The sequence below is a fragment of the Sus scrofa genome, chromosome 9, assembly GCF_000003025.6.
Source record: "Sus scrofa isolate TJ Tabasco breed Duroc chromosome 9, Sscrofa11.1, whole genome shotgun sequence".
NCBI lineage: Eukaryota > Metazoa > Chordata > Mammalia > Artiodactyla > Suidae > Sus > Sus scrofa.
Window position 1 is genome coordinate 77,795,967 of NC_010451.4, and position 13,688 is coordinate 77,809,654.

The following is a 13,688-nucleotide window of genomic DNA, read 5'->3' on the forward strand; positions in this document are numbered from 1 at the left end:
AGCTGACCCATTGTCATTAGATTTTCTGCTTTGGATTTTTTAAAAACAGTGATGGACCTGCACATATCTGTCTAATTCTGCCAAATGGTTCATATCTGAAAGAAGACTGGTGAAGTTTAAGGGTATAATGTAACAGAAACTAAAAGGGAAGTTGATTATATACTTCCAGCTACCAAAAATATCTGTGCGTGCATTCCTAGTAGCTATGTCAAAAGTGGACAGTCAACCCTCTTTTAAAAACTAACCTGTTTTCCAGCAAAAAAGCCAACAACCCAAATGAAAAATGGGTAAAAGACCTGAATAGACATTTCTCCAAAGAAGATATACAGATAGCCAATAAGCACATCAAAAAAATCTTCAGCATCACTGATTATAAGAGAAATGCAAATCAAAACTGCCACGAGATACCACCTCACACCAGTCACAATGTCCATCATTAATAAGTCCATAAATAACAAAGGCTGAAGAGAGTGTGGAGAAAAGGGAACCCTCCTGCACTATTGGTGGGAATGTAAATTGGTACAACCGCTATGGAAAACAGTATGGAAGTACCTTAGAAAACTATATATAGAACTCCCATATGACCCAGCAATCCCATTCTTGGGCAAAAATCTACACAAAACTTTCCTTGAAAGTCACATGTACCCACATGTTCATTGAAGCAGTATTCACAATAGCCAAGACATGGAAACAACCTAAATGTCCGGTGACAGATGAAAGGATTAAGAAGTGGAATATATACACAATGGAATACTAGTCAGCCATCAAAAAGAACAAAATAATGCCATTTACAGCAATGTGGATGGAACTAGAGACTCTCATACTAAGTGAAGAAAGAGAAAGACAAATACCATATGATATCACTTACTGGAATCTAACATATGGCACAAATGAACCTTTCCACAGAAAAGAAAATTATGGACATGGAGAATAGACTTGTGGTTACCAAGGGGGAGGGGGAGGAAGTGGGATGGACGGGGAATTTGGGGTTAATAGATGCAAACTATTGCCTTTGGACTGGATAAGCAATGAGATCCTGCTGTATAGCACTAGGAACTATATCTAGTCACTTATGATGGAGCATGATAATGTGAGAAAAAAGAAAAAGAATGTGTATATGTATGTGTGACTGGGTCATCTTGCTGTACAGCAGAAAATTGACGGAACACTGTAAACCAGGTATAATGGAAAAAATAAAAATCATTATAAAACAAAATAAAATAAAAACTGGAAAAAATTTAAAATAAAAACTAACCTGTTTTCATAGAGCATTTTGAAGAAAACAGGACATTGTCTAGGGGTGTTTACTAGGCTTACAATTTTAATTTCAGAATTTGTACATTTAACCCTATTTACTTAATTTCTTTTTTTTTTTTTTATGGCCAAACTCATGGCATATGAAATTCCCAGGCTAGGGGTTGAATTGTAGCTGTAGCTGCCAGCTACACCACGGCCACAGCAATGTGGGATCCGAGCCTCTATTGAGACCTATACCACAGCTCACAGCAATACCAGATCCCCCACCCACTGAGCAAGGCCAGAGATCCAACCCGCATCCTCATGGATACTAGTTGGATTGGTTTCTGCTGTGCCACAATGGGAACTCACATTTAATTTATTTATAAGAATATCAACTACTTAAAAAAAATAGCTACCATGTTTGGGAACCTCCAAAAATTGGATGGAAGCATGACAAGTAGGAGCTAGATAAGGAGGAGAAAGGTGTCTAAAAATCATGTGCAGTGCAGAGCCTTGGGGTGGGCTAAGTGCTTAATTTGCCCTCACTTACTTCCTTGAAAACTTAAGTTTGGCTTATTCATTAATACTAGATCTATTGTTTATTTTGGATGCATGGATGAATGTTGAATGTTGGCTTCACTGGAGATTATTCTCCCTGACCATATCCATTTATTAACCTGGACCAGACTACTGCTATTTCTCTATGAGTTTTCTTAACAGCTCAGGAGCTAAAGTGAGCATAAAGTAAGAGGACTTTGAGTTTTTCACAGTTGAGTGTAGCGTGGGGAGAAAAAACTTGGAGGGAGGAAACCAATCAGGAAACCATCGTCCTAGAGCGGAACGATGGAAGTTAGACGGGGGCAATTCATCTATTAAGATAAATTAAATTATGATATAGTATTACAGCATTTTAAAATTGCTTGAGGATTAACATGTGCTCCTTGGCCATGGGGAAATACCTCTGGGATAATTCCCAATGCCCTTTCTGCCCTAGCACTGAAGCTCTCATGCTAGGACATTTCAACATGTCACAGACTATTTCCTGCTCTTTCAGGAAGCGCTCCCTCCTCCTGGAGCACAAAGAGGGTCTTGGAAAGAGCAGATCTGGATGAAATTTGAGAAGAAAATACCCTTCAGAAATAACCTCAGAAAGACATCAAGACATGGCAAGAATTACCTAATGTGGGCTTGGCATACCCAGCATTCTACTATGTTTATTTGTTCAAAACTAATTTTGGTAACTTGTTCTCTGTGATTTGAAAGCCCTGCCAGTCTCAAGCCACCCTTGCTAGTTGTTGGAGGGCCCATTCCATGGCCAGATGGGATTGCAACTGAATCCCCACAACAGCCCTTGGAGGGTGGCCTTGGGTTCTCAGGCACTCAGTTTTTACAAGGGACACTGGCAGTTTGGTTTTAAGAGCATGGCTTCTCAGCCATTTGCATGATGATAGTTCTAACTGATTTTAGAGACTATCCCCCATGTACGGGAGAGACTTTAGTGGCCTCAAAGGCCTCTTTCTGAGAAATGTCTTTGTTTTGTTTCTAAGGCAACAAGGTCATTTAGTCCAGAATAGGAGCTACTTTACATATGGAAAATATTAATGACAGAAATGATTTGTGAAACAGGGCAAGAATCACATTTTCCACATGCTATTTTTCCCTTTTGTTCTTTGGCCACCTTTTCTGCAAACCCATCAATGAAGGAAATCTAACGACTAGAATAGCAGAATGGGATTGTAGTCTGTGAGAGAGACTACTTGTAAATTCAAATTCATAGGCAGACCCCATCTAGAAATTCTCATGGAATCTTTGCAAATGTTACAAGTCCAAAGGTTTCTATTTTAAGGTCTCATAAGAGACAAAAATATTTGAAAATGTACATTACTGCTTTCTTTTTCTTTTTCCTTCTTTTCCTGCATTTTCTAATGAACATTATAGCCAAGTAGAAATGCACTCTTGGAGTTCCCATTGTGGTCCAGTGGAAACAAACTTGACTAGTATCCATGAGGACACGGGTTCAATTCTTGGCCCTGGTCAGTGAGTTAAGGATCCGGCATTGTCACCAGCTGTGGTGTAGGTTGCAGACATAGCTCAGATCTGTGCTGCTGGCAGCTATAGCTCCAATTTGACCCCTAGCCTGGGAACTTCATAAGCTACAGGGTGTGGCCCTAGAGGAAAAAAAAAAAAAAAAGGCATGCATTCTCAACACACTGATGTTTCCAGCCAGAATACACTAGATGGGGAGACAGATAAACTTTCCATGCTGTCATAAAGAAAGTCATTTATCTCAGGTTGACTATCCAGGAAATTTAGCATTTTTCCTAAGGAGGTAAGTATAATATGGTGGTAAAGAGAAGACTGTTTGAATCCTCACTCTGTCCCTTACTAACTGTATAGACTTGAACCATTGCTTAAATTCTCTAAGCCTTATAGTCTAATCTGCACTATGGTGGTAGGAATATATCATGCTTCAAAAGGCAGTATCATGCTAAGCTGGTGTTAGAATTGTATCTGTACATAGTAAATATACATTAAATAAGTGCTAGTTATTATCATAGAAGTTTCAAAATAGTAATCCTCCCTGTGTCCATTAGAAAATACAGACTTACTGAATTTTAGAGACTTTTGTTTTGGCACAAATTGCAATAGAAATTTCTTCAAACCATTTTGCAATGAAATAGTAATGGATGAAATGAAATGTCACAATAAAATATAATGTTATTTCCATATTGAGGAAAAAATAGTTTATTAAGTTTTTAAGATTTTGAAATACATTCTGGGATGCAAGATGAAATCATTCATTCCCTGAAACCTGACTTTTAAGACAATATGTGACAAAATGAATAAAATCTAAGAAAATTAATGATGAACATGACATGCACCTCTGGTTGACAGATCCAAAGATGGGTAGAAATTAGTAATAGTCTTGAAGTAGCAGTCAAGAGACCATTAAATCTGTGATCTTAAGCCAAAAATATAACTAGGAGGAAAATGAGAGGCTCATTCTCATCTTCTTCCCTCCTGACAACCCCCAATATTCTCTAGATATTGACATTTTTTCGACTGGCAATGAATTTTCACCTGCCAGTGAATTGTGTAATTAAAACCTAATGATAATTTTATATTAAATATCCTCACTACAGTTTTTGAAAAAAAAAAAGGATTTCTTTTCAAGAGAAGCCCTTGGAAAATCGATGAAGTGCTCAGATACTTTTGGAAAAATAACCCTTTTTATGATAATGTTGTGAAAGTCAAGCGTGAAGTCATTATTATGCCAGAAAATTACAGCCTCCCCCAAATACTTAACTCATTTATTCTTTCTCTGGTTAATGCATTGTTAGAATCAAAAGCTAAATTTTGTCAAAATATATTTATTTTAAGTCATAACTGTATGAGACAGAAAGAGAAGTGATCAAATGATGGCACCTTTTTATGAAATGCCATCGACTGTCTCCCGAGGCTGTATGCCTGTGCCCAGCCCAGCACCTCCACAGAAGCCCTGACTTCCAGACTTCATTTCTCAATTTGCAAAATGAAAACTTTGAGTTCGTATCATCTCTAATATCCTTTGAGGCTCAAACCATCTATAATTCTGTCACTGTTGCAAACTCCAACCCTAATCCCTGATATTAAGCTTCTTTTTCACAAACACATAAAAATTATCGTCTTGGGTAACAAAAGAATCCTAGAAATAAGTGTGGACTTTGAAAATATTTTTTTCCTTTGTTGCAGGATTTTACCTCCAGCCAAAGCAATTTTATGAGAACTTCTACTCAGTATTCAAAAGAGCCATTTCTTTCCCCCAGAGAGAATTAATCATAGGCAAGGAATAGAAAAGACAGTTTCCCCAGAGGACGCTAGGCACACTCCTGTGGAGAAGCCCAGTCTATTTTAATTTGCCAATTAAAACTGCCCTGGGAAATCACACATTGTCATTATCTCATTAAAAGTATTAGACTTGCCACTCCCTTACCTCTCTCTGGAAAAAGAACACTCCAGAAGCCCGACTGCTTCCCGAAACCGAGAATGAATAGAACCCTTAAAAGACTGGCTTTATGTAGGGCCCTGAGGGACTGTACTGTCTGCTGTTATTACTGCCACTAATTCTGCAGATCTCCAGTCACTAACTCAATACAAAAATTTATTGGATATTTACTATATCTGTGAGATTTACTAAGCATGGAGAAGAAGGCACTGAAAGATTTGTTTTCAGCAAATTAATGGCCACTCTCAGACTCTTATAAACCGATGTTTTAAGATCCCTTTTATGGCATCTTTAGGTTCTATCTGGCTCTTAGTCAACCCTCCCTGTCTGTCTTGCCTGGTTATCTATGGAATGATATTACAAGGCTAGGGCTGAAAGTTGAGATTACATCCTTGCAATAAAGAAAAAAAAAAGCTTCACTTTTGTTGATATGACCATTATAAATTCCCTTCTCTTATAAACTGTGTATTGAGTTGACATTACATGTGAGCCATAAAATGATGAAAGGGTGGGAGTAAGACAGAAACACTGCAACCATTCTGGACAATGGCTTATACTTAATGCCCCTTTGAATAATGTAATAATCATAAATGATAAAGCTGTAATGCTGACTTCCTGCATGTACTTAAACATGATTCTGTGCAGACGTCCATAGGTTATTATGCATTTCCAAAGATTCATCCTCAAAGAATCCACTGACTCCTGCCTAATAAAAAAAAATACGTTATCACCATAGCTCACTGGGGAAAGGCGCTCTGCCTGTCAGTAACCAATGGGTATGATTACCTTGTTGCCTTGAAACCCCCTTGGGCCTGGATCCCCTGGAGGTCCAGTAACGCCCTGCTCCAAGATGAAAACCAAGAATTAGTTCCGTGTACAAAAGGCCAGTCAGGAATGAATCATGCATTTGGGTCCCAAGAGATCCTGGAGTTAGAAGTCAGATTGTCTTTACCTCTAGAGTTTAGTTGGGGTTATATGCAATTGAGAAATGGAATGAGAGAAAATTCCTTGTGCCAAACACCCAGCTTCTAAAAGAGTACTTAAGCTGCGAGAGAAATTTATTAATGAGGTGTTTGTTTTCTAAACCTGTTTCCAACCTCATTCCTGTGCTGGACCCTTTTTTTGGAAATATTTTAAACAACTTTTAAAAAATATATCCAAGGCATATACAACTGAATGTTGGAGTTTCCAATGGCCCTGTGATAATAAGAGTTACTGCCCTGCCCTAACACAATTCCAGACCAAAGCAAAAGAGTCGATGAGGCTGGCTAGGTAATTTGGGGTAAAGGTATAATTTTCAGTAGACTTTTTGAAATGCTGAAAATAGCTCTTCACACGCGCACACACACCTTCTCCCCATTACAACTTTAGACAAAGCATGTCCCTGACTGGACTAAACTGATCCAAATTATATTCTGAAATCCCTGAGATAAGTCTAAAATAAATGTCTTAAAGAATCATTCCATATTATTGAGCAATAATTACTTACAATGATGGAACAATACAAATGCTGTAATATAGATGAAATGCATAGCTTTTCCAACTGCATTACAGCAGAAATACAGAGTTACATCCTGCTTTTAACTGTTTTGACTTTATCCCTTCAGCTACTCACTAAGTAGACCCACTTGCTGGTACCTATCTTGAGGGAGCCTGTATTAGTTATTCACAACAGTAGAGGAGCAGTTTCCAAACTTCATTTCACCTTGGAATCCACCTGGGGATCTTTACAAATACTGATGCCTTTACAAATACAATCCCCAGACCGTCTGACTGAACTGATAGAGGGTGCAAGTGGACAAAGGGATTTTAAAAGCTTCCTATGGGATTTTAGCACAGACTCAAATTTGGTTATCACCTCCTTACCTGAAGTCCTCTGGGACCCTTTGGTCCATATGGCCCTGGAGATCCCTATGGAATAAAATTATGGTAAGTTGCTCTAAATATCCATCTTTAACTTGCAATAATTTTAAGTGGGGTTGAAAGGAATGTGTTCTCAGTAATTGCCAGTCTTCCCAGGTTATCCAAAACACTAGCCCAACAGATTCATCATCCTAATTAACAAGCCAATTTGGGTTCCAACTCTCCTTTATTAAACAAACTCCATGAAAATATGATTTTAGATGTAAGTCTTTTGCCTCTATATTGACATTTTGATCAGAATTTTTAAAAAATTCTTAAAAATCCTTAGAAATCATTAACTTGGTAGAATACTGTTTCCTTCCAACAAAGCAATGTCAGTTGAATTAACAATTTCATGAGTTTCCACGATGTCTAGATTACTCTGCATAAAGTTTGTTCAGATTTCCATTCTCACTACCTGAACAGAGAGGGTGCATCTTCATCTGACAGAATACCTATCAACACTGAGTATTATATATTATTTCAGTGTTTATTGATTTAATAAGTGAAATAATATTTTAATGTTTTAATTTTACTTATCTGATTGCTAATGTGTTTGGATTTTTAAAAATTTATTAGCCATTTATATTTCCTCTTTTGTGTTTCTTCATGTTCTTTGTGTGTTTTATATAAAAACTTGTGTGAACACCTGATCTCAAGGACACTATATTTCATTGACTCTAAAGATGTGATTTTTCAGATTTTTGCATCTCTGAAATTGAGATACATCATGCAGTCAATTGCATCTTATAGTTGGCAGTATTTTTTCTTTTTGTCACAGACAGTAATGAGGCATTTGACAATCCCAGCATCTTAGTCAATGAACTATATTTTACCCATTTTTATTTCAAGTAGTTTTCCCAGTTATTGTCTGCCTTTCATTTTTGGTCTATTTTATATGTATCCCTTCTGTATTTTCTAAGTCCATATCCATGTCCCATTTTCAGTTATCCTCCAGGAAGAATCCATTCATTATAACACTTTCAATTTGCCCGGAGATAACTACCAAGCCTACATTTTTCAGATTTACCTGACCTTTAACTCTGCAGTAGTTTAAAAACTTTCAGAAAGTCTCAAGCTATTTAAACTGTTTAGTTACATAGGCCAGTGTCACTATTTTCTTTTTTCTTTTTTTTTTTTTTTTTTCACTTTCTGTCTCATTTTCTCTTCCTGATCTTCCTGCAATTAGACTATAGACACTGAAAGAGTTTGGTATCTTGGTGTCATGCTGTTAATAGTCCTTAACTATAATGAAAAATATTTACTTTTACTCTTTACTTTTTTGGACCCTTTATCATGTTTCAAATTCACTTACGTTTTACGTATTTCTGGTCCACTAAGGAAATCCTTAACATTTTAATATTGTCTCCAGTTTAAATATTTTATTCATATTTATTTTTAATGAAAGGTAAATACCCAATTATCTGTGGCTTGCTGCATTTTCAAATTTCAAACCCCTATTTATGTGTAGTTCTTCCACATGATTGATAACTGTCATTAAGGTGCTTCATAGATTTCCTCACTCTACTTTGGAAGGTGCTTATTCTCAGTGTTTACATCTGGAAAACAATTCTGCTTTCACCCAGCTGGAGTTTGAATTGACTTTACTAGTTAAATGAGTCTTTTCACCAAAACCTTCAGTAGGCCTGGCCTCAAAGATTAGGGTCCACAGGGCAAAGTCTTAATGATCCCTAAGAAAGGCATTTGAGCTCTCCATTAAGTAAAGTTAGGTATGGCTTTGTTTTCTGCTTCATGGTTTACAGATGTGAAAATTAAGCCAATGACTCTTCAATTCTAGTAGCAACCCAGGAATTTCCTCTTAAGGAAACTCAGTCCCAAAGGAATCAGAGCTATTAGCATTTTAAAAACACGTTCCTTACTTTGTCACCTTTAACTCCTGGTTTGCCACATTCTCCGAGTTCACCCTAAAAAATAAATACATGAAATAAGTAAGACATTTGCAGTCATTCAGTGTTAAAATTCTTTTTAAAAGATTCCCAGTAGGATCTTATGACATGTCTAAGGAATTACACACCACTTTATTCCCAGTACTGTAGGTTGTTTGGGCATTGCACTCTGAAAAATGTTATCCATGAGTCATTTTTAACTTGACAGAATAAAATTAGTGATACCACCTAATGAGGTTTAACATTTTTGAGACACGGATGAAATTAGAAGGAAAGAAACTAAGGTTTTCTGAACATCTACCATATATTATCTGCCCTCTGCACATGTAATTTTTTTAAGGGCCACACTGCTGCACATTGAACTTGCTGGGCTAGGGGTGGAATCAGAGCTGCAGCTGCCCACCTACTCTACAGTCACAGCAGCACCAGATCGAAGCCACATCTGCAACGTACACTGCACCTTGAGACAACACCAGACCCTTAACCCACTGAGCGAGGCTAGGGATCAAACCCGCATCCATGGATACTAGTCAGTTTAATTTTCATTGAGCCACAACGGGAACTCCTACATATGTAACTGAATCCATATTACAGGCCAATGAGATCAGTTTTATAATATTCTTTCTTTTTTTTTTTTTTTTTTTTTTTTTTTGCAATTTGATCCATTGATGTCTTTTTTATTATTGTAGTTGACTTACAGTATATTAGCTTCTGGTGTACAAAATATAATGATTCAATATTTTTGTAGATTATACACCACACAAAGTTATTGTAAAATACTGACTATATTCCCTGTGCTGTACATTGCATCCCTCTGACTTATTTTATAACCAGCAGTTTTTACTTCTTAATCCCCTTCACCCTCATCTTATTTTATACATGAGAAAATTTAAGCTCGACAATATGACTATCCTCCGTCATATAACTAGTGAGGAGAATCAAAGTCTGATCCCAGGTCTACCAGACTCAGGGTCCCTCTTTTTTTCCACAACACTCCATGCTCTAGCACCAGCTTTGTCCATCAGTAGTGTTTGCCCAGAGAACTGGAAGAGAAAGATTCTGAGAGCACACCCTGGCTTGGCAGAAAAAGGAGCCATGATGAATGAGCGAGAGAGTCATGCATTTTATATGACCACAATCTACTGTCCTGCCTTTCCTGGAATATTAATGGGAAAAAACTAACACTGAAATTATGTTTTACAGCTTATTATTAATGTTATTTTACAGACATTATTTCAGTTAATCTAACATTAACTGTCTGAGGTAGATATGATTAGCCCAGTTTCATAGACTGAAAATTTGTGATTTAAAAATGTTAAGGTGGTTGCCCATGAGGAGGGGGAGGGAGTGGGGTGGCCTGGGAGTTTGGGGTTAGTAGAAGCAAACTATTTCATTTGGAGTAGGTAAGCAATGAGATCCTGCTATATAGCACAAGGAACTATATCGAGTCACTTGTAATGGAACATGATGGAGGATGATGTGAGAAAAAGAAAAAAAAAAACATATATATATGTATATATACACACATATATATATACATATATATACACACATATATACATATATATACACACATATATATATACACATATATATATATATGACCTAGTCACATTGCTGTACAGCAGAAATAGACAGAACATTATAAATCAACTGTAATTAAAATTAAAAAATAAAAATAAAAAGGTTAAGTAGGAGTTCCCATTGTGGCTCAGTGGGTTAGGAACCTGACATAGCATCCATGAGGATGCAGGTTCAATTTTTGGCCCTGCTCAGTGGGTTAAGGATCAGGCATTGCTGCAAGCTGCGGTGTGGGTCACAGATGCAGTTCAGATCAGTGTTGCTGTGGTTGTGGCATAGGCCAGCAGCTGCAGCTCCAATTTGACGCCTAGCCTGGGAACTTCTATATGCCACAGGTGCAGCCTTAAAACGTTTTTTTTTTAAAAAAAAAAAAAAAGTTAGGTAACTTGTTCAGATAGAATGACAATTGGGAACTCTGAATACTAATCCATTATATCAGATTTCCAATAATTAGAAATGGTAGCAAAGTTAATTAGAAAAACAACTAAAGTTAGAATTTTCAAGGTGCCCATATATATCTACATGTATCCTGAGCCTCAAAGCAATTCACATTAAGATAAGGCAATTCTGTCACTAGGGTTAAATGATTTACATATATGTTTATGCCAGCAAATGACTCCAAGTGCAAAGCCCTCACTGCTTGTTTCTGCTTCTGCTGCTACTTCATCATCTCTGTGCTGCTCTGAAGCATGCAACTTCAAGTGCCGCTACACAATGACATAAGGAACTTGTACTAGAATGTACATCAAAGCCCTGCCTCCTTCATTAAGGAAGTCCTGATGTGAAAAACAAATGTCAGCTGAATTAAACAGTATGTTTAGTGATACAGTAGATTTATCTTCTGGTGCAAGCTTTATTTCATTGCAAAATAGCAATAAACAGTTCGTAGACTGAGAGCCAGCCTAGACTTCACTTTGCTCTAAGAAGGGAAGTCACAATTGTGACCACCAGTTATGGCTGCAGAATATGTACCAAGACTTTCATGTTATTGTTGATCTTCAAAACAGCCTCAGAAAGTATATGTGTGTGTGTATATATGTGTGTGAATGTATATGTGTATATATATGTGTGTGCATATGTGTATGTATACTGGGAACTTCCCAGTATGTATATGTTTGTGTGTGTGTATATATACATATATATCCATCCTTACATAAGGAAAACGAAGTTCTGAGAGATTGAATAGCTTGCTCATGACCACAAGCTTGACCCTGTTAGACTCCCAAGTCCATGCTCTTCCTTAGCCACCCACAGCTGAACAGGGCACACTGCCATGGTCAGCAAGTTACCTTCCACTAATCTGACACTTCTGTTTATGGTCCTGCATGGGGTACTGCTGGCATCAGGAGGAGGAAAGAAGGTGGTACAATTCTTAGATCCAACCATGCCTCTGTTCAAAAGCAGTCTGTTCTCTTGTCACATCATATTGTGAGTTAAACTGACCCAGGGAAAAAAACTGAGCTTTCCCTTAAAACAAGTTGAACATTTATTTCTGAATGCAAATGGAAAATAACTCTTGAAGAATCAGTTAGAAAGCAATTAATTTAAGAATGTTGAATGGAAATAAAATGAGCCAACCACCAAAATATAAAACAGAAAAGTACCATAAATATGCTCAAAGAATTTTTGGCCAGAATTTACATTCCATTTGTCCAGATAGATTTGTTAGCTATAGGGTCCTGAGGAACAGTATTGGTTTTGAGGCAGATTTCCATCAATGAAAATATTGTTCTCATGTTATTTGCCTCTGCAAAGGCGTTTTCTTTTTTGGTGGCCTCAGTGATCCCTGTGGAATGGTCACAATTACAAAGTTCCAAAGAGTAAGTGCTTCAGAAACTCTGAACAGATTAGCTCTGTTCCCAGCCTCTGATTTCTAATGCTGCTTCTCCTGGTGAAATTCTGGTTTGAATGTCAATGGTTCAGGGTCCTTTCGCTCTAACAGCTTATATTTTCCAAATGAAAATTCTTCCAGTGAATCCATTATTTCCCAGAAGTTTAAGGGAATATTTTCCAAGAAATATAAGAAAGTTTCCTGTGTTGACAATTAGCTTACTGTATAAATCAAGATGGGGGTGGGGGGAGCCTGCATAATTTTCTTCAATTACATATAGGACAATTTTACAATCATGAAACTTTCTTAACTTTCCTATATGATCATTCTTTTCCTGCCTCTTTAAAATAGCACCTTATGTGTATAGACAAGCAAATAACTTACAATACGTGGTTGCATCAATTATTCTATTTGATTCCCCTGCCATCCTGTAAATTAGGGAGGCCTGAATTAACCAGGTTTTATTCAGATGAAGAAAGACACTCTAAGATACTGAGTTGTCCAGGTTCATATGCCTAAGTACAGAATCATGGCATTTGCTACTCTTCGTGTTTTAGGCCTGACATTTCCAGTGTTTGGGGATCTATGTATTTGTCTGCATGTAAGTTTACCCCAATGTTTACAGGGCCCAGGGCAAGAATGCAAGCAGAGGTCCACTAACACTGTATCCAAATAGCTGAAAGGCACAAATCAAGCTAATAAACTAGTAATGTTCTAGCTTCCTTTCTCGACCAACATATCTTTAAAAGGAATTACGAGTTAAAGAATTTTGGAGTTCCTCTGAGGTCCATGTGGGAGGCCCAGCTCCAACTTCGCTTCTCCCACCAGTTCCTGCCACAGCAAAAATGAGCGAGCACGTGTGTCTATAAAGCCACCCCAGGCAGCATGACAAAGCCCCCACCAGGCCCCTCCTGTCCCAACAAAGCTTCCGCTTCCATTTGGTTTCCCTCCAGCCTAGGAAGAAGACAGACATGGGAAAGAGGTGTGTTTGAGCCTTCAAAACAGGCCCAGGACATTTTACAGGGACTTCTGGTGGATTGGTTACCAAAAGCATAATCCAGGAGAAGGGACACAGACCTCTCTCCCTGCAGACTGCTGGCTCCATCCTGAGGGAGAAGGCTGGAGGAGAACCAGAGCTGGACCCTCTAAAGTGCAAGGCCTCTGGCCCAGCTCTGAGGGTTGTAGGAAAGGATGGATGATGAGGACATGTTTTGATTTCCAACAGAAAATCTGATAACAGAGA

The 13,688-nt window shown here is 37.7% G+C and overlaps 1 protein-coding gene and 1 long non-coding RNA gene across 5 annotated transcripts in view; one reads left to right on the plus strand and one right to left on the minus strand.

Annotated features, from left to right (window-relative positions):
• Positions 1-3,260, plus strand: part of LOC110255476 — a 170,355-nt gene extending 167,095 nt beyond the window's left edge. Inside the window, exon 4 of the long non-coding RNA XR_002335835.1 lies at positions 2,294-3,260. This is a non-coding gene — a long non-coding RNA (uncharacterized LOC110255476). The remainder of the gene's footprint in view (positions 1-2,293) is intronic.
• Positions 1-13,688, minus strand: part of COL28A1 (collagen type XXVIII alpha 1 chain) — a 171,050-nt gene that overhangs the window by 125,077 nt on the left and 32,285 nt on the right. For all 4 annotated transcript variants that reach the window (XM_021063396.1, XM_021063395.1, XM_021063397.1 and 1 more), the window contains exons 9-11: positions 9,007-9,051; positions 7,091-7,135; positions 6,011-6,064 (exon numbers count right to left, since the gene is read on the minus strand). In XM_021063396.1, coding sequence (XP_020919055.1) covers positions 6,011-6,064; positions 7,091-7,135; positions 9,007-9,051 — 144 coding nt within the window. The remainder of the gene's footprint in view (positions 1-6,010; positions 6,065-7,090; positions 7,136-9,006; positions 9,052-13,688) is intronic.